Source organism: Zosterops lateralis, assembly GCF_965231275.1.
Source record: "Zosterops lateralis genome assembly, chromosome: Z".
In the NCBI taxonomy this organism is placed as follows: domain Eukaryota; kingdom Metazoa; phylum Chordata; class Aves; order Passeriformes; family Zosteropidae; genus Zosterops; species Zosterops lateralis.
Genome location: NC_139800.1, coordinates 58,995,292 through 59,015,372, shown reverse-complemented (window position 1 = coordinate 59,015,372; position 20,081 = coordinate 58,995,292). Strand labels below are relative to the sequence as shown.

The window sequence follows — 20,081 nt, the reverse complement described above, 5'->3', positions numbered from 1 at the left end:
CTACATTTCCACTACTACCATGAGAAAGTACAGCTGTATAGCTCAGAGTGGGCAGTCATGTGGTGTACAGAAGTGGCCAAGAAATGTGAGCTCTGAAGTGGGTTTGCTCCCTGTAACCTTCACAGACTTTCATTATCATAAAATAATTAAATTCTACTGTTAACCAAGGGGAGATCCAGCACTTCTCTAAATCTGTTTTCAGCCCTTACTGTGCTCTGTTATTCCTCTTAGTAATGCACAGTAAATTAGAAGGACTGGTTTTGTTTTCAGTGGACAAATTACTTCAGTAATTTAATTTGGATTCTATTGCCTCTTTAATCAGCTGTGATGGCTCCAGTGTAGGCTGGTCCAGACATATCCATGCAATTCACTCCTTTCAATAATAGGCAGACCTTAATACAGCTCTTTCATTTTCTTCTTCTTCCTCTTTCAGCAGTTACCAGTCAGCTGACTGTTCACATTAAAAAAATTTGTGAGACATTTTGGAGGTGCATGCAAATCAGCTAGAAACAAACACTTCCTACATTTTTCCCTCTCTGAAAGCCTTACGTTTCAAATAGCTTTGCCCAAGACTGCCTGGCACCACTGCCAGAGCTTCATGGCCCGTCCAGCCAGAGCCCTTACTCACTTGGAGCCAAGGACCAGCTGCGTGCACAGCCCGCTTTCCTTCACCCATCCGCAGTACGGGTCTCTGGATGCTATGCAGGCCCTTGGGAGAGAAGAGCACAAGGTGGCAATTCATGAGTGGTCCAGCTCCCCCACTGCACAGGCCCTGACAGCCACCACAAAACACCTACTTTTTGCATTTGCCGTGACGTTCGCAGCGTCCCAGGGGAACCTTGATGACACAGGTGGAAAAGGCGACGTACAGGGCACTGCTGGGCTTGTCAAGCTGCATTCCCATGATCCGCTTGTCCTCCATGCCATCGTAGCTGCACCTGATTTGGACAAAAGTGAGTTTGTGGTTACAAGTGGGCCCTGCTGAGAAGCCAGAGGAAATGTTAATTATCCCCCAAGCTGAGAAAAAAATCACAAAAACTTCTGCCAAAATCCATAAGAAAGGTAGGGTGAGAAAGAACAAGTCCGTAAGAAAGAACAAAGAAAAGAAAAGAACAAGTCAAAGAAAAAGAACACACAATAGCCACTAAAAATACTGATAGACATATAAGAAGTATTAAAAAGACATGGGTTAGTTAGGAACCGGAGAGTGACAGCATACCAGAGAAGCTTCTGATGGCCCTTCATTTTAATGTTTATTCTTCACCAGCACTCAAAGTGGCTGAGATTTCTGCATGATTATGGCTCATTTCAAAGCCCCCTTAGAAATATTTGAGGAAGACTGAAACATGAAAAATTTCCCCTGGAGAGCAGCTTGCTGCTTGTAGAGTTATTTGGAGAGGAATCAGGGCTTTTTTATAGGATTAGAAAATTAATCTTCCTTTCCAGAACTTCACTTTTAATTATCCATCAGCTGCTGCATAGGATGGGCTATTTTCTACACATACTGAATAAAAAAATCTTATTGCAATGTAGAGACTGATAAGCAGACATCCCCTCCCTAAACAATTTAAAATTACTCAAAAAACTTGGCTTCTCTAACCACTTCTGTTTCTGTGGGACAAATTTTTCTTTGGGAAATCAGAAGTTCAAAGTCACTCACACATGAGTACAAAGAATCAGATACACACTTTTCAGGATTGTAAACATTGATCTCCTCCAGGAAAAGGCTGTCATTTAGGAAACCAGTGTTTCCTGTACGTGCCAAGAACTTCAGGATGATTCCCTTCTCTGACCCCAAGAAAACCACGGTGTAGTTCTGATATGGCCCAGCAGCAGAGTCAACAGCAATTTTGGTCAGGCGATATCTAAAATAACAGAGCATTTTCACGGATAAATCACAGAGATAATCGCAGAATTGCCATTTATTTAATCACTTTCTTCATGTCAGATAAGTGTATGGTAGACATCTAGGAACCATAAAACACATTTAAGCGCTTTTCCTACTTGACTATAAATCAACACAGACTGTACCAATTTAGGTCCCCAGATGCTGGGGTATTTTCATGTGTTTGCATGCCCACATATCCAATAGCCAGTAGAAGTGTCCAGAAGTTCAGAAGTGTCTAGAAGTTCAGAAAGCTGAATGGGTGCTAGGAATCTGAGGGCATTTGGGAATTATCCTTTCAAAAGCCTGCTGATTTCTTCAGACAGGGATAGAGAAGCAAGAGAGGGAACTATTTTTAAAATTTCAAGTTCTGTCACATTAAAAGCAGTTGAACAAGGTTCATTGGTTTTTGTCAGGAAAAGCTCTGTCAGTGCAATAGTGAGACACTAAACACCATTTTACCTCACTAAAAATAATCACACAACTGCCACCAAGCAAGTTGAGCACTGAAGTGATATCAGATTTTGGGATGACACAATTTATTGAAAACAAGTATACTGGTGTTTTGGCACCAGTTAGACAGTACTACCTATCAAAGGGAAGCACTCTGTGGCACTTGCTGCTCTCGTTTTGCGTTGGAGGTATGGAACCTAACAGAAAAACCTGACAGTAAATACACTACTATAACTAAGTCAGACCCTTCCAGAACTAAGTGTTCAACACAATACTCTTGTTCAGAGGAGGAGAGGAAAGTATGGCAAAGTTAGTCACATAATTCTGTTCACTGCTGGAGGGTAGATAAGTAATATAATGACCACAGCAGTGAGTGGGAATGTATTTGGATAGGAAGAGGATGATATATTTAACACTTGCTGATTTATGAGTCTTGGTTCAAATCTGTCATTATATTTTTTCTTGTTGCTATAGAAAGGATGCAGATTATGCAATTATTTCTGCCTTTACACTTCAGCAAACGTTAAAGCTTACCAGTACATAACCTGACCAACATCTACATATCCTGTGAACATATCCTGGCAGACATTTTTGTATCCTACGTACATATTCCTGAGTTGTCTGCTGATCCTTTACAGAGTCATCTCAAACATTGACCCACAAGCCAAAAGGCGAGTAAATCTTCCCTGCACAGCATTTCCTACAACATCCGGTTTAAGCACAACATGGTTGGAAAAGACTGAGGTCTTTCCTGTCTTGAAAGCTGCTCAGGGAGTTCCGCAGCATCTGCTCAGCTCTGCCACCATTCCTATCTGGATTCATGCCCAGGACACCAAAGACACTGGCAGAGTTGGGGGGTATTTGAAGTGAGGCTCTTCGCACTCGGCAGCTACGATGTGGCAGGAGTTCACCTGGTGTACACACCTGACCATTGTTCTCAGGAACCAGGGTCTGTTGACAATGGAAGGCACAGCCTCGTCCATCAGGGGATGTGTTTTGATGAAGTTCAGAGTATCATCTGGGAACTCATTAGATGTTACGTATTTTTCTAATGATGTAGAGCCAGCACAGCAACCAGGCCTATATAAAAGAGAGTAAAGCCAGAAAACTTATTTAACATTGAGGGCATGCTTTCTTTTGTGATGAAGCTCTCACTGAAATCTGATGTGCTTTACAGTTTAACTATGAGCAGGCTTGAGAAGTGTGGTGTACTTGTTCAACCCCTCAAGGGAAGCCTAAAATCCTGCTCTGTCCTCCATTCAAAAGGACTTAATATGTCACTTACAAACACAAAGTCATTTTTTCATCAGGAATGCTATACACAGAGTTTGTAATTAATCCACTCATATGAAATGTAATCACAGTATGTGTGCATTTGGCTTGATGCTTCTCAATGGCACAGGTGTTTTCTGATCTGTAATTTGCCTAGTTGACTGCTCTCTCCTGAAAAAAGCAGTCCCTATAATACAGAAGGAAGTTAATTTTTTTTAATAGGTATGAAAGAATACCACTTTTAGTTACATCTGGTAGAAAACAGACTATTGGAGAAGACAAACCAAATATCACCCATGTAAACATTGGTTTTACCCTTTGTTCAGTTTGGATGAGATGATTTAAGAATGGTAGCTCATTGAGAACTTTCACTGAAGAGTTATCTGACATTCTTTGGCAACTTAAATGTAAATATGCTCACACTATTTCTAAAATCTACCTGCTCCTAAGAGGTAGTGCAATCTTCTTGCCTGGACAGGCCATCTCTCAAACAAGCAGCAAAATGTTTTGCTTGTTAATATTGTGTAAGTAATTTTGTTCAATGAAAGGCTCATTCAATACCATTTTCTATAGCACTATGATTCTTCAAATCTTTGAGCCAGTGTGAGATGGAAGATGAAAGATGGACTATTCACTCATAAACAACATTGCATCATCCAATCTTCATCTACTCTGCTACATCTGATGTGAGTAAAGGCATTGACATCAAGAGTAATGCCAGCTGGAACAAAATACAGGACTGGTCCTATCATCCTATCTGTGTTGCTCAGATTTAGATAAATATTCAAACATCAGGTAAATAAATCTGGTGTGGGAAGGTAGCATAGGACTCGAAGGAACTAGCTGTGTCAACAAGTCTGGTCCCACAAGAGCGGAGCAAGGAACATTACATGCAGAGAATGTGTCCTCTTGCCTCTTCATATCCAAAATGCTTTAGTTATTTTGTAATTGCTTGTAGAACTAGCAACAGGTGGTGAGAGGGAGAAATAAAGGGCATGACTGTTTTCCTGGGTCCTTGCAGGGGCATTGACACATGAGGCAACATTCCCAGAGAACTCGAGGGAGCAGCCTGCACCTTCTGGCACTGTGCTGTGTATCTAATCTGGAGGCCTATTTACTCCTAAATCCTAATAGCATGATTGGATTAATCCTGTTTTAATCTCAAAACTGGTTTAGTCAAGCATAAATCCGAGCAAACCCTGCTGTCTGACCAAACAAGGAAATGACACCCCTGAAGGGCTTTGGTAGGTTCCTGAGATTTGTTAGGATCAATAGCTGCAGTAATGTTTCTGCATCATACTGAGACACCCGGATATAAATGACCATGTTTCAAAGGTGCCTGTCATGTAATTCAACATGAGCTAGAACTAATGATTATTTCTATTAAGCAGATTGATTGCTAAATGTTATGTGAAACACTGTTCACAATTCACTTCACATTATCTCCTTCAGGCTTAGAGCAATATTGTCCCATCTTCATCATAACAATTAGCCTGCTATTGGCTCATCCCAAACTCGTAATGCAACTTTCTCTTCTTCTTTCCTACTGAAAGAGATTTCTCCTTCTTCTTTATCCTGCCAATATATCCAAAAAGGTCCAGTATATCCAATATATCCAGTAAGGTCCAAACAAATAACCTTGGAGCCATCATGAAGCCTTACACTTCAATGGCCTGCCTCCCAAGGGACACCACTGTTTCAATAAGTTGTTTGAAACACTGCAAAATGGAGAAGAAAATCCTGCAACACTGCTAGAAGCTGCATTACTAAGGCTCAGACTGAAAACAGACACAGAATTTACCTGATTTTCCAGTCACCTCCAAGCTCTGCTCTTGAGTGACAACTTCAGAATAAAGACAGCACAGTAATACTACACTTGGCAAATCCAAAACATGATGGGCCAAATTTGATTTGGCAGAAGCTCAGCTTCCACCATGGAGCTTCATAGACTCATAGAATATCCTGAGCTGGAACCGACCCACAAGGATCACTGAAGTCCAGTTCCTGGCCCTACACAGGACACCCCAAGAATCACACCATGTGCCATGAGAGTGTTGTCCAAAAGCTTCTTGAGCTCTGTCAGACTGGTGCTGTGACCACTTCCCTGGGAAGCCTGCTCTGGTGCCCAGCTACTTCCCTGGGTGAAGAACTGTTTCCTAATGTCCAACCTAAACCTCCCCTGACATAACTTCAGGGCATTCCCTTAGGCCCTGTCACTGGTCACCACAGAGAAAAGTGTCTGCCTTTCCCCTCATGAAGAAGTTGTAGATTGCGATGAGGTCTCCCCTCAGACTCCTTTTCTCCAGGCAGACCAAGTGGCCTCAGCTGCTCCTTGCATGGTTTTCCCCCTAAGCTCTTCACCATCTTTGTAGTCCTCCTTTAGATTATCCCAACAGCTTTGTATTCTTCCTGTATTGTGATGTTCAACACTGCCCAGAGTATTCAGATGTTTTTTTCTTTTTTTAATTATTTAAGAAATTATTTAAGATATCACAAGCAATGTAAAACATGTAATAAAGTGGTAAAGCTTAAGTTAGAGAAATGAATTTGATTTATCTATATGTATCTCAATATCACAGAGCAAAATGCCATTGATGTAAATGAGTTAACAAGTGTCTGTCAACAGCAATTTGTATGAAATGGTACTTTTAAGAAATATGAAGAATGTAGTAGAGGAGATGTGTGCAAACACATGGAAGTGGGGAAAACAACTCATAGGAGAAATAATGTAAACTGAATCTCCAGTTTGGTAGATGCTCTTTTTTACTTTCCATAAGTCATCCACCATGGCACTTAAACTGCATGTTAATCATAGAAGAGCAAACTGCAGAGCTGGCGCAGGCTTTGTAATGAGATATATGAACCAATTTGCAAAAACTGTGTAACTCACACCACTCGTAAGTGATTATTCTGAGCAAGTGGATCTGATGCTGGCCTGATATATGTTACACAAATCTTATTTAAGTGAAAAAAATCTCAATTGCATAGTTTGGATCCAAATTCAACTTAACTTCTACTTTACTGTTGCAACATGTATAATTGTATCTGCACCTTACAAGGCTGTTCAAATTATCAAAAAGCCTCTGTAGCCTGCATGAAGGAACAGAGCAATACATGAAACATACCTGGGCTTGGGCACTCGTTCATCAGGAACTGGTGTCCATGTGGAATCTGGAGACTTTTGTTCTTTGAATCTCCCAGTAAATACATTGGCAATGTCAAGCATGTCATAGGCACAGACTGCAGAGCCAGGGATGCTGCAAAGTGACATTTCCCAGAAATTGTTACTCATCCTGCAGTTATGCATAAAACCTTGAGCAAAAAAATATGCTCTGTAGAAGTCTTCCTGTCCCAAGGTACTCCATCCTGAACTCTGAATCTGGTATTGACAGGAAAACCCAGACCCTTGGAAAAGCCTGAATACCAATCAGCTCCTGCCAAGAGAATTTATTTCAAAGCCTCTGCAGAAAGAAGTAATTGCAGTAATCTTGAAGAAGGGAAAGAATCAGTGAATCACTGGCAATGTATGAGGAGTAATGGCCAGTCTCATTCAGAACCCATTATCTGGAAATTTAAGGTCTTCCAAGTCATAACATCTCTCAGTATCAACTCTTATAGTCCCTGCTGTGCCTCAAAAAACACATTGCAGACAGTTTAGAAGTTGGTTTTAATCAAACTGGAGGTGTGCTGCAATGTGCCATTTACCTGGGTTTTACATGTAATTGGTTCATGCTCCCACAGCCTGATATCCACAAAGTGTTCCCAATAAAAAGGAGTTAACGGTGTTCAGGAGTTTGCTCTACTCAATGATATGCAAAGAGCTTATAGAAGCAAATTTGATATCATTTCAAGATCACAGCATTGCAAATTACAACTTTTTGAATACTTGCATGCAACTGCACCACAGCATTGTGCAAACATAGTTACATTCTTACCTACATACTTTCTGAAAGGCTTATGGGTTTACCATGATCAATCACTTGGAATCATGAAATATTTTTTTAATCCCCTTTCTTTTTTTTTTTTTGTACATGAACTACTGTATTTGTGTCTGATTTCCACCACTTGATTTTATTGGGTAAATAGCATGAACCCAGCTGGCTGAGACTTTCAATCCTGCTCTTAGCTAGTAGGCTATTATACTTCAAAGAAAAAATGTATAAACTATAATACTGTTACCGAAGATTAAGCTAAACTCCTAAAGATATATAAATTGATGGAAAAACAACCATTTGAATAGTTAAAGATTTCAAAATGCTTTTTACTGAAGAAAAAAACCCCAGTAGTCTTACTTTGATCTCCACAGATTTGTCTTTTTATACGGAAGGAAATTTTAAAGCTCTATATTAATGTGATACTACACAGCAGGAGTTTTAAATGGAGGCAGCCATATATGTTAATGTAAGAGACGGTCAAGGGTGTATTTGGCCGCACAGAGGACCCCAACCTAAATGACAGCTCAAGACCCACTCCAGCTAGAATATTTTGCATATTGCTGAATTAAGTCCCAAAGGAAAAAAACCAACCATAAAATCTTGAGGTGTGTTACACATAGCTATAAGTGCTTAAACCCATGCTCAACAAACAACTACAAGTGGATGGAGGCATTGCTGTGCTGAAAGGACTGAAGCATCTTTTACTCTGGAGGGTGACAGATTGCAGGTCTGTAGTATGTTGCAGTGGTAAGGATAGAGCACTCTGGGTCACAGCCAAGAGGGTCCAAGCCACCTCTGAACTACTGGACTACAACTCAGTGCTAGCTTCTACCTGAGTGACCTCTGACTAGACTGAGGAAACTCTTCCACTTCAGTCTAGAAGGAAACTTTGTTTTAGAAACCAAAGGTATTTGCTGCAACTTCTCTTCAGTGGAGGAGGAATGAGAGATACCTTTTCATCAGAAGTAGGTTTCATAGAACTACAGAATCACAGAATATCCTGAACTGGAAATGAGTCACAAGGATCACTGAAGTCCAGCTCCTCCTGCATAGGACACCCCACAAGAATCACACCACATGCCTGAGAGCATTGTCCAGATGGTCCTTGATGTCAGCCAGGCTTGGTAACCTGTGACACTTCCCTGGGGAGGCTGTTCCAGTGCCCAAACACCCTCTGGGTGAAGAACCTATTTTTTCTAATATCCAACCTAAACCTCTATGACTCAGCTTCCTTGAGTCCTTTTACAGGTCACTAGAGAGCAGAGGTTGGTGCTTGTCCCTCCTTTTCACCTCACGAGGAAGCTCTGAACTGCTGTGAGGTCTTCCCTCAGTCTCCTCTTCTCCAGGCTGAACAAGCCAAGTGGGCCTAGTTCACTCCTCATACAGCTATCCATCAAGTCCTTCACTGTCTTTGTAGGTCTCCTTTGGATGATCTCTAATACCTTTACATCCTTCTAATATTGTGGTACTCAAAATTGCCCCCAACACTCAAGCTGAGGCCACCCAGAGCAGAGCAGGACAATCCCCTCCCTTGCCCGGCTGGCGATGTTGTCCCTGATGCCCCCTGGGACGTGGCCCTTCTGGCTGCCAGGTCTGCTAATAAGCTGTCCCCAAGAATGTATGCCTTCCTGTCATGTTCCATGACTGGCAAAACCTGCAGCCTGTAAAATAGCATATTGCGTTTTACACCAAGTACTTAAGATTTTAAAATGCAGGACTTAAGGAAAAGAATTATTCATGACACACCACAGGAAATACTAGCAGAGTGGGAAGACAATCTCACTTTTGAGATAATTGCAAGATATAATCTATTTTCTGATGCTGAATCTCTATTTGTTCACCTGTTTTTATTAATCCAGATTGCATGAAAAGAGATCGTCTTAATTTAAGCTTGTATTCCCTATTGGTGGCATAATTATTCCATTGCAGTTCCTATTGTTTTGATGTCAAAAGCAGTGCTTATACATTACAGGCCCAGGCTTACTCTCATTTGAAGTCAGTTCTGTGAATGACCTCACTGAGGCCAGGCTTTGACAAGGGGTAGCAAGGGTACAGCAAAAGTAAATGAATTTCATCAATAAAATTCCTCTTTCAGCTCAAATGTTACACTGTGAAACTGTGATATATTTATTAATTAGCTACTTCTTTTTAATTTCTCTGTGAGTTCTCAATAATTAGATACAGTTACTCTGCTAATAACTAAAAGAAAAACACTATTATGTGTAATAGTAATAAAATCTCTACAGATGAGCTGATGCTTTTGGATAACCATGCAAAGAATGAAATGGGTTTTCTGGGGACCCTCCTCAACCAGCAAGACCTTGGTTCTCCCAGGAGAGTCAGGGGGCAGCCAGGTCAACTGGGGGTCAAGGATCAATGCAAGAGTCACCAGGGATGCATAAAACAAAGAGAATGAGATAACATGGTTCTTTGAGGTTTAGCTATAATCAGGACAGACACAGTCTTTTCTTTGTGAGGAAAAAAATACTGTATTTTCTCTTTGGAATAATATTCTGCAAGTTGCAAGCAGCAACACTGCTCAGTGGCTGGTGTGAACTGTTCCCAGAAAAGAAAAGTATGTCCAAGGAATGTGTCCAGACAATAAATGACTGAAAGCCACCCTAAGTCATCAGGCATGAAGTAAGCAATTTTACCAGAGTACTTTAAAAATAAGCACAAACTATCGGTAAGCACAGGGTACATAACAATTACATTGTCTGAGCAATCGCATCTTGTGCTTGCATAAAGTAAAAAGGAACTGCAGTGGAAAGCAAAGCTTGAAGGAAATAGAAGGTAAGAGGTTATTGTGCCTATTACCTATTATATGGAGTGGAGAATGTTGCTAAAACAACATCCCGGCCATTGAAATGGATAACATCTGTAACTGACTGCAGAATGTTAAAGTAGAAGTGTGAGTCGCCAGGAACTGAGCAGTTCAACCGAGCCTTGAGAAAGGAAGTCCACTGTTTTTCCAGCACTCTCTGAGATCCTCCCATGTCATTTTTGCAAACCTGGGCCACCCTTGGGAAAACTACCTGGAAGGAATAGAGTGAAAATAATGGAGAAAATTAAATGTTTGCTTGACCTAAAGACTTTGTTGGAATACTGGTTTTAAAACATTTGGAATAATACAGCAAGGTGCTGAATTTAACACCACTTTTCTATAATCTGTGACAAATAAGAAACAGAGAAAAATTAAGCTTCAGAACAGTGTGCTATGAAAGATAAGACTGTGGCATTTACTATACAGCCATAAATCCTTCAGGAGATCTGTTCTCAACCCATATAAAACTCATTTCCATACAGACTGCTTAGCTTTCTATTTCTACAAACAAAAGCACATTTCATATTCACAATCCCTGCAACCCACACTGCTGCTCTGATTCTTGTGTTTTCAGCACTTAAAAAAGATGCAAATCTTGCTGGGCTTTTATTCCTGCTCTCCACCTTTGCAACCTTGGTCAGCTTTTCTGACTGCTTAGTCAGAAAGCTATTGTGAAATAACCAAAAAAGCAGAAAGTGTTTAATTATTGTTTGCAGAATGGCAGAGCACAAAATTCCTACTCCTGTTTACTCAGCACTCTAATTCATATTTCTTACAGAAAAAAATTTTCCTTCTTTGGAATCCATTTTTAAAAATTATCTACTATATTGAACTAACTACATTTGCCTTGTGCTTTTTATAATTTCAGAAAAGAGGCTCTAGCATACACCATCACTGTAAGAAACCACATGTTTTCCTTTCAAGACAGTGCAATGTTTCACTCCAGCCAACGTTTTGGCTTGAGCAATAGGAATCTTCTCAAAATGCTGACCTTGTCATCATGATTTATGGTTCTCATTTCAAGGTCACTCGTAACAGCATTGGTCCAAGAATAGCATAAGTTTTCCTCCTCCTGAATCTGACAAAGTCATTCAAGGCAATATTTTTGCCCTTACCTTTCCCATGCTGTTGTACTCCACTGCTATTTCCCGGAAGAAGAAGTATATGTAATTGCCATAGTCAACTGCCTGAACAAAATACGGTTCTAGAAAAAAACAGCAACCCAAGACACCTGTTTTAGGCACTATGTACAGGATACAGAATGCAAAAAGAAGCCAAATACATTCACACTTAACATCCAGAGGTGAAATGTCTGTGTTTGACAAACTTGATCAGTTTACAGAACAAACAAATCGCTGCTGCAGAAGAATCACTGTCTGGGGACAGGAGAGCTGAGAACAAGACTGTGCAACATCACTGCAGAGTAGTTAAGTCTCTGCCACTAATACGTCTGCCCTGCATGAAATAAGAGGAAAGGTAAACAGGCATTTATAACTGTGTGCCTGAGGGGTCCAAGCAGCGCACTTTATGGCATGCAGGCTGTGAGCTGAGAGAATAACAAACCACGTAACTGTTTCTGCCCACACGTGTCTGTAGCAGCAAGCAAAGTGGAACAGCTAAAGTTGACACCTGGCAAAACATTTCTGCATGCAGAAAAAGACTTGAAACTATGGCTTTGCTCTCTCTTAAAATCACTCCAAATGCTAACAATTCTTAATACCTACCTGAAGCTAAACAGCACCATCCTTAACAATGAGGGCATTTAGAGCACAAAAATTGCCTAATTCAGCAGCAGCAGTACAATCCTTAAGAACTGTTACAGAAAGGCTTTGTACAATATTCCCATAATTTTAGTTTCATTAATGAATCTTAACATTACAGGGCAAACTTTCTATACTTCATAAAGCCTTGATTGTTACCTAACAGTGCTGTGGCAGGGATGTTTTCAAACACAGCCCAAGAACCCAGCCCTGGCCAAGCTCCCACTTTTTCATCCAACAAATGTAAACTGGTGGATTTCAGCTTGGAAAACTCACTAGAATATATATTCTGATCTACCCAGCTCACAGCTTCTGTCAAATCCATTAACTTGGGGTCAGGAGAAGAGAGAAAGAGATAAACAGATCAAAGTAAGCAAGAGATGTAATCTACTTCCTTCTTTCTGCCAGAAAGCATTGGTGAAAATAAATGACAAAGAGGTCTGTTAGAAATCCAAGACTCTTATCAGAGATGCTGCTTTTTTTGCCTTGTTTGTTTATCTACCTTTCAACCACTTGGAGTCATGTTTAACTGTCCGCAGAGTTGGGCTGTCTCCAAGGCTCCGGTATATGACTGCATCTATTGCAAGGAAGTCGGTCACTGTGGCAGAATACAGCTTTCCCTCTGGGGAGGAAGGAAAGAAGAAACAAGGGAGGAGGAGCATTAGAAATAATACAACTGCTTCTTCTCTCATCAGTCAGATGAGCAGGGGAAACAAAACCACCACAGTCTCCTTAGGAGCACTGAAGAAAGGAAAAAAATCCAGCTAGGTGAATGGAACTGAGTACTGAATAAGCAAGCCACCACTTTGCAAAATGGTAATTTCAGACAGATGCTGTGGAAGAAAATAACCTTATGGATTAACTCCTCTTCTTCAGTTTAGGTACATCATACTGAACTACCCTATCCAGTCACAAGTCACTAGTTCAATGCTCTGAAATTCTGCCTAGGTATGTCAGCAAATCAAATAGAACTGCTAGTTTTAACTGGGAGTGCAAACCAGACAGAGCTTGAAGACTGTCAGCTAATTGACACTTATGAAAATTTCTCCCCTTGAGAGCACTTCTGCTCTGCCAAAGATCACTAACAAAAAATTAAACAGCATGCTGGGAGCTCTGCCGAAACAGGAATGAAAAGAGATGGAGGAAGATTGCCCATCAATATTTCGTTTCTAGCACACATTTTAGACATTTCCCATATGAATTATGCATTTCTCTCTCCTAAGGAATGGAGGACAAGTGATAAGAAAGGGCCTACAAAATGTCACTCCAAGGACAACCAAAACATACAAAACTATATGGACATAAAAGCACAAGCTTCAGCTGCATTTTGCTGTCTATTCTGTTTGCAGGTCATGGTAACTATACAGGACTGTTTTCATGTGTGAGATAGATCTCGGAACACATGGTGCAGCATGAGCCCACAAAATTGTGTCTCTATTGTGTCTGCATAAAAATCAGAATTGTCTGCATCTCCTTTGAAGGAGATTATGTTGGTTGCCTTGAAGGCATCAGCATTGAGGACATTCCCAGGACAAAGCAGAGAGGCTTCTATTGGTCAGCTCTCCTCCTTATACTTTCAGACAACACTTAATTTAAGAGTGAGAAGGAATCTCATTAATGCATACAATTATCTCAAAGGTGGTTGCCAAGAGAGTGGTGCTAGACTGTTTTCAGTGGTGTCCTGTGACAGGATGAGGAGCAATGGCCATAACTTAAAACTCATGAAGTTCTACCCCAAGACAAGGAAGTCCTTCCTTTTTTCTGACTCATACAATTCTTGTCCTTATTTGGCTACTTAAGAATGATCATTTTTTCTTAGAAAAACAGAAAAAATAATTACAACATGTCATGTCCTCCCCCAACAAATTTAAAAAAGAATAAAAAGCTCAATTGTTTAGATATGGATGTCTAAAACTCATGTTAATACAACCACACACTTATTTTCTTTCTTGCCATGTTGCTGTGACCAGCTAAAATTTGCACATATCAGCTGTAATAGCTACAGGCTGCAAGAAGACCCATATTCATGTAATTGCAGCCAACAAACTCCATGACCTGGATTAGTGCCCTAAACTCTTCTGAAACTGCTTTTCATTCCACTCTGAAAAGTGAGTATGGATACCAGTATGTAAGACATATATAACAGTGATTTTCTGAAGCTAGCAGATTTATGGGACATATTCTACAAATATTTATTTGAACTATATCAAATTTATTCTGAATCACCATGAAGGAGTGTGATCATTTCTATAAATATTACCTTTATTTTCAAATAATGCAAGGATTTCTTCAGTGACAAATTTGGAGTTGTCTTTCTGAACTCCATCTGCATTCAAAGTGAATGTTTACAATAGGCTGGTCATAAACTCTTTCTTGGCCAGTACACTGAGAAAGACCCTTCTGAAAGGTCATTTAGACTGCACTAAGGATAGCAAGTCTGAGATACATGGGAAAAATATTTCTCTGAAGGAGTATCTCTCTTTCCATGCTTTATGACTTACTCGCTACAATTAGAGAATTTCTACTGTATATTCCTGCCTGTGACTGTAATTAAGAAATCACATACTACTACTATCATCATCCCTATTCTTGAAACAAAAGGTCCCGTTTATTTGCACTATAAAGAATAAAAAAAAAATAAAATTGGAACAGGTTATAAACTCTCTCCTTTGTGAGGCAGGTGATGATACCTCAAACATAGTAGTGCTTAATAGAGCCCTTTGGCTATAGACTCATTTGAGAATGGCTGAAATGCTTGCACATTCTTAAATCTTCAGAGGAATAGCTTAGTTATTTCTGTGTGAGCACCCAAGCTGTTTTATAGCATTCCACCCATTCCACCTGCTGAACAAGATCACATTATTACGGAAGATGTATTTATTATTTTCAACACCTATCTAACAGCCAGATCTAAGAATAGATCAGCAGGGTTCACACTAAGAGAAATTCAATAAAGAAATAATTTAATCAGGAATTCCTAAAGAGATATACAAAAAACCTGCACAATCAGCAGCCAAAAGTAACTCCATTTATAAGATCTCACTTTTTCTAACTACTGTAGTAGAAATCAAAGTTAACACTATTCTGGCTGCATGCAGCATAAATCACCACTAACCAACATACTTCTTTTGTCTACAGCAGCTGGTAAGACTATATCAAGATGTTTTCAGCTTAAAAAAAATTATGTATGTCACCTTCCCTTTCCTTCTAGATCTAGAAAAGGGCATGCCACAGTATTTTCCCTAACTTCCTTTTATTATGAATGTTAGATTATGCTTAGAGTTGTTAAAGACCATATCCTGCTTAATCCTTATTAAAGCTTACACAAGCCTTGACTTCCTTTGACGTTCACAGCAGGTGGATGCAGCCAAAAACGGTGCTTTACACTGGCCATATTATCAAGAATACAGGAAATACTGAAATGTTGATCCAGGAAACTGAGGCTTCATGCAATTTTGATGACAGTGAAGTTAATTCCAAAGAAGGGAAGCATTTTTTTTTTTGTTAGGGATTTCCTTATCCCCTCTTTTTTTAGTCATTGTTCACTTCTTTTGACACCTTTTAGATTTAGGCATTCTGGGCTCAAGCAAGTGGTACGATGTTATCCCAAGCCTGGGCTGCAGGATGGAAAGTAAAAAGTTTATCTCCATCATTTTACCTGCAAACAATGCAACGTTGGCATGCTTTGCATCATAGGGGCACCTGGCCATTCCACTGAATTCCTCTTCCAGATAGTCCAAGGTATCCATCTGAAAGTCAAAGGGAGCTCCTCAGATAGAGAAACAAAGAAACAGAACTTCTTACCCAGGACGAGGCTTATGACAGTGTTTCTTCTTTTCTGGGCAGAGGAGAAGGCCCTTTCTTTAACTGTATTCCTGACTGTGGAGTAGAAACTTGACAAAAATCATGGTATTAAATAAAATTAGTCTGTAAAATGTGTGTCTGGTAAGTCAGGCATTCTTTTGGAGCTAATAATTTAGTTACACATTTTATAGAAAGCCTGACACATTTTACAAAAGTCTTCCGTCTGTATTTTATCTGCACACAAGTTTTGTTTTGAACTGAAGCAGGCTATGTGGTCTGTGGTTCTGGCAAGGCTCCAAAATTTATCCTCAACAGTGACCCAACAAAAGCGCTCTTATGCACACAAAAGTCTGCAAACCCCAGCATTCAGAAGAAACAACACTAGGACAATTATCTCTGTGTGCATTTTTCTCCTCCAAGTCCAGAGATCCTTCTGCTCTAGTCTCAACAGCAGTGCTCTCTTCCTTGATTTGCATATTCAGAAAGATGCTCTTCAAGTTTTAGTATACCAGTTTAGTCTGTGTCACAGAGAATCCTCTTACCATCAGGGAAGAATTAAACTGTGCAGGAATTGTAAATTCTGAGGCTTATATGCAACTCATGGGAAATATATTCACCCTGGGCACTGATAATGACACAAATACACAGATTGACTTTACATGAAGTTCAAGAAGGTTTGGTGAGCTAAGGGAGAATCGTACAACTCTTACCTCTTTAAGATGCTTATACTACTGTATTTTGGGAATAAGAACCTTTGTAGTATATTCAGACAACTTGTCCAGCTCATACTGTATAGATCACATACAGTAAAGATCCACAGAGCAAGAGAAATAACCCACACAGCACCATCAGCTTGAACCAACTTTTAATTTGTAAATTACAGATTTAAATCATCCTTCAGTGGATGATTTGTGATAATTTGTTTTCTGACATGTATCCTTCCTGTCAAAATCCACTCTGAGGGGAACTAGTTGTGTTTACTCAAAGGCTGAAAAGCATTTCATTTAATAGTGAGAGGAAATGAATTATAGTCCTGAGAAACTATTTCTGCACCAAGTTCCACGTCCTGGGCTCATCCTCACAACCACTGGCATGCTTGAGGAACAGTCCTGCTTTCTGTTTGGCACATGTTTAGTTCTCTCTCTGTATAATGAAGGAATACATGGAGGAAAAGCCAGGGCAGGTTTGCAGAGGCCTTCTGAAGACTTGACAATGGGATCACTATCCAGCCCTGCACCACAGGGAATGAAAACTCTGGAGTAAGGGTGAGGAGGCCATTTATATGCCTTACATCAGGATGCCAAAGAAATCTGTAGACACAAGGAATTGTATCTAAAAGGCAACTTCCACACGAGAAGACTGGCTGAGATTTGTTAGCCTCATTAATGGCACTCAGAGATAAAATTACAAACTGTACTAGAAGACTAAACACAGCCCTGAGATCAAGAAGCTTCATTGCATACTAGGAGCAGGTAAAGAAAGAAAGAATAAAAGAAACACCTGTTAACAGAGTAGCTAACTGTTACCATGACAGAGCCTTGTATTCTTACTCAAAATTTGGTTCTTCCTCCATAGAATGGAAGAAAATACTACCCTGCACTTCCCTCCTGTGTTTTCTAAACTGCAGCCATTATACCATTACGAAGTATACCATTATTGCACAAAAATCAAGGAAGAGCAGCAGTCACAGTGAATATCACTAGAGAAGTAGTTTTCCTGGATGTGAACATCTTTATTCTGCTTTGTTACACTAACTGTGAATCCAAAACCTGAATGACAGTTGTGATTTTGTCAGGAGCAGCATTAGTAAAACTGAATTTGATTTCTCCAGAAAAAAAAGATGAGAAATGACCTGTGGGACATAACAGTGCCTAAAAAAGCAGAGTCTGGATGTAAAATGCCTAAATAAATTAATTTCAAAGCTACTCCAGAGACATCCACTGTTGGGAGTTATATCATAATATAACAATGAATGCCTAAGAAAATGAGAAATATTTCAATAAATGTGTCCTTTTTGAATGGAGACTATTGGGATACACTGTGTCAAAGGAATAAATTGGCTTCAGGGCATTATTGTTAAGTATGCATGTACCAACAGAGTTCCTACACTGCTCTAGATAACGTTTTGGCTTTGCAGAACCCCAGCAATTGAAAAATACCTAACTGTGCTGCTGTACTGTTTCTTATGGAAATTTGCTGTTCCATCACTTCCACAGCACACAATGCCGTAGGATCTCCACAGTGTCCCTATCTGGGGGACTTAAGGAAACTTAGATTTTGCTTACTATACTCTCAAGCATCTTGAGAGCTAGTTTGTGACTGAGAAGAGTGCAACAAAATATTTAAAACATGCTACTCCAGAAGTAACCCCCAATATTAGTCTATGACTTGATGTGAGTGTCAGTGACAAGCTGAGGAACTTTCTGAGGAGTGACTACATCCCCAAATAGGGATCTCAAGGACTCTACACCTATGGAGGGAATATGCTTGATGTGCACGAATTGCAAAGAACTAGGTATTCAATATGAGATTTTCTCAGAAATCCAATCAACATTGAACTCAGTAGCAGTGAAACAAATCAGGACAAATGTTTCAGAGTTGAAAGATGCACAGCTGAACGACAAACCTCATGCTGCTGCCAACATAGTCACAATAAATCCAACCAAAAGACAAGGCATGAGTGAAATTCCACAAACAGATTACATACCTTGTAGTTCCTGCAAGAAGGGTTGAATGCATTTGTTCCACAGATAAACAGCGTATCCTCATTTCTTTTTAGGAGAACCTTAATAAAGTTATGACATTCATCCTGAAGAAAAATAATAAAAACTATTTCAACTACTGTATTTTGAGTATCTGTTTTTAATTTTAAGCAGTGATATTTCATTGTCAGGTTTAAAATTAAATCGGCTGGTACCCACTGTACTCTGGCCTTATTTTGACTATGTTAAACTGACAATGAGCAAATTATAATTAATTTATATTCTAGTGATTTAAAATTAAAAAAACCTGAACATACAGCATTCATATTATAGCTCCTAGTTCGCTTTTGTTGACAAAGGTGAATTTTGTTTGAAAACTGCTTTCCTGAAGAGCAAAAAATCTGATGTTGTCACATGTGCCACTGTCAGACAGTGACATCAGCACTGCAATGTCCTGGCATGAAGCTTCTGTAACTAGAAGGGGAAGTAGATGCAAAGAATCAAAGAGCCTGCATCTAATTATGATACTACTTACGCCAGTCATCGGTTACAGGAGGGTGAAACTGGTGTGAGAAAGTCCTTCTACAGCCCCAAAACAATTTGTGTTTTCTGATGCTTTACCTGAGCTTCTCAGTAAATTCTCACAGGAGATGGACAGCAGCACTTGGCTTTTGAAGCAATGGTAAGCAAAATCAGTACACTGCTCAATGCCTTAAGTATTTCAGGATATTGCTGTGGCTTCTGTCATAATATTTTATCACATTCAAAATGAACTATTTTTGCAAATTAAAGCCTTCAGTAAGTTGATGGAAAAAGCAATTATTGGTAAGACGTGAATGGCACGATCCATTCCACATCACAGACTGCAGTCTGAGATAATAGTGATGCAACTAAACTAAAGTGGCAGTTGCAGAAAAAATGAAAGTTGTCTACCTTATGTTTTCCCTTCATTCTGCATGTGTCTACATCAGCTTGTCTAGATTTCCATGTCAATTTCTGCAAGAATAAAGAAAGAAATCAATTAGAACTCAGAGGTTTTTTTATTTTTGATTTCAGAAGTGTAAGTCCCTTAGGGGAGACTAGCTTTTGAACATGCATTTATTGAAAGTTTTCTGCACTCTTTCTCCATGATTAATTCACCACAACAGTGAAGTTTAAGTGATGTGGAGCATTCATTTAACTTTGGTTTGCCTCCAGTTCCAGAGACTGGAAACCCATACCTCTGTCTTTAAAGCCTAAACTAACAGAATTCAACAACAGGCCAATTTTGAAAAATCTACACTTTTCTTAGAAATACTAGATGTTCTTTTAATTGATATTGCTCCACAAATCAGAATTGCCATTTATGGACTATGAACGTGCACTGGATTCCAAATGAAATATGCATTCTGAAAGACATTTTAGATCTAGAAAGAAATAAAATTCAGGTAATTCTTACCATTTCAA

The 20,081-nt window shown here is 39.6% G+C and overlaps 1 protein-coding gene across 3 annotated transcripts in view; it reads right to left on the bottom strand.

Moving 5' to 3' along the window:
- SEMA6A (semaphorin 6A) overlaps positions 1-20,081 on the bottom strand; it is a 120,114-nt gene that overhangs the window by 38,813 nt on the left and 61,220 nt on the right. For all 3 annotated transcript variants that reach the window (XM_083883129.1, XM_083883131.1, XM_083883130.1), the window contains exons 5-15: positions 19,569-19,631; positions 18,641-18,742; positions 15,788-15,878; positions 12,632-12,751; positions 11,485-11,573; positions 10,363-10,580; positions 6,736-6,867; positions 3,263-3,418; positions 1,689-1,865; positions 798-938; positions 629-709 (exon numbers count right to left, since the gene is read on the bottom strand). In XM_083883129.1, the coding sequence (XP_083739255.1) occupies positions 629-709; positions 798-938; positions 1,689-1,865; positions 3,263-3,418; positions 6,736-6,867; positions 10,363-10,580; positions 11,485-11,573; positions 12,632-12,751; positions 15,788-15,878; positions 18,641-18,742; positions 19,569-19,631 (1,370 nt within the window). The remainder of the gene's footprint in view (positions 1-628; positions 710-797; positions 939-1,688; positions 1,866-3,262; positions 3,419-6,735; positions 6,868-10,362; positions 10,581-11,484; positions 11,574-12,631; positions 12,752-15,787; positions 15,879-18,640; positions 18,743-19,568; positions 19,632-20,081) is intronic.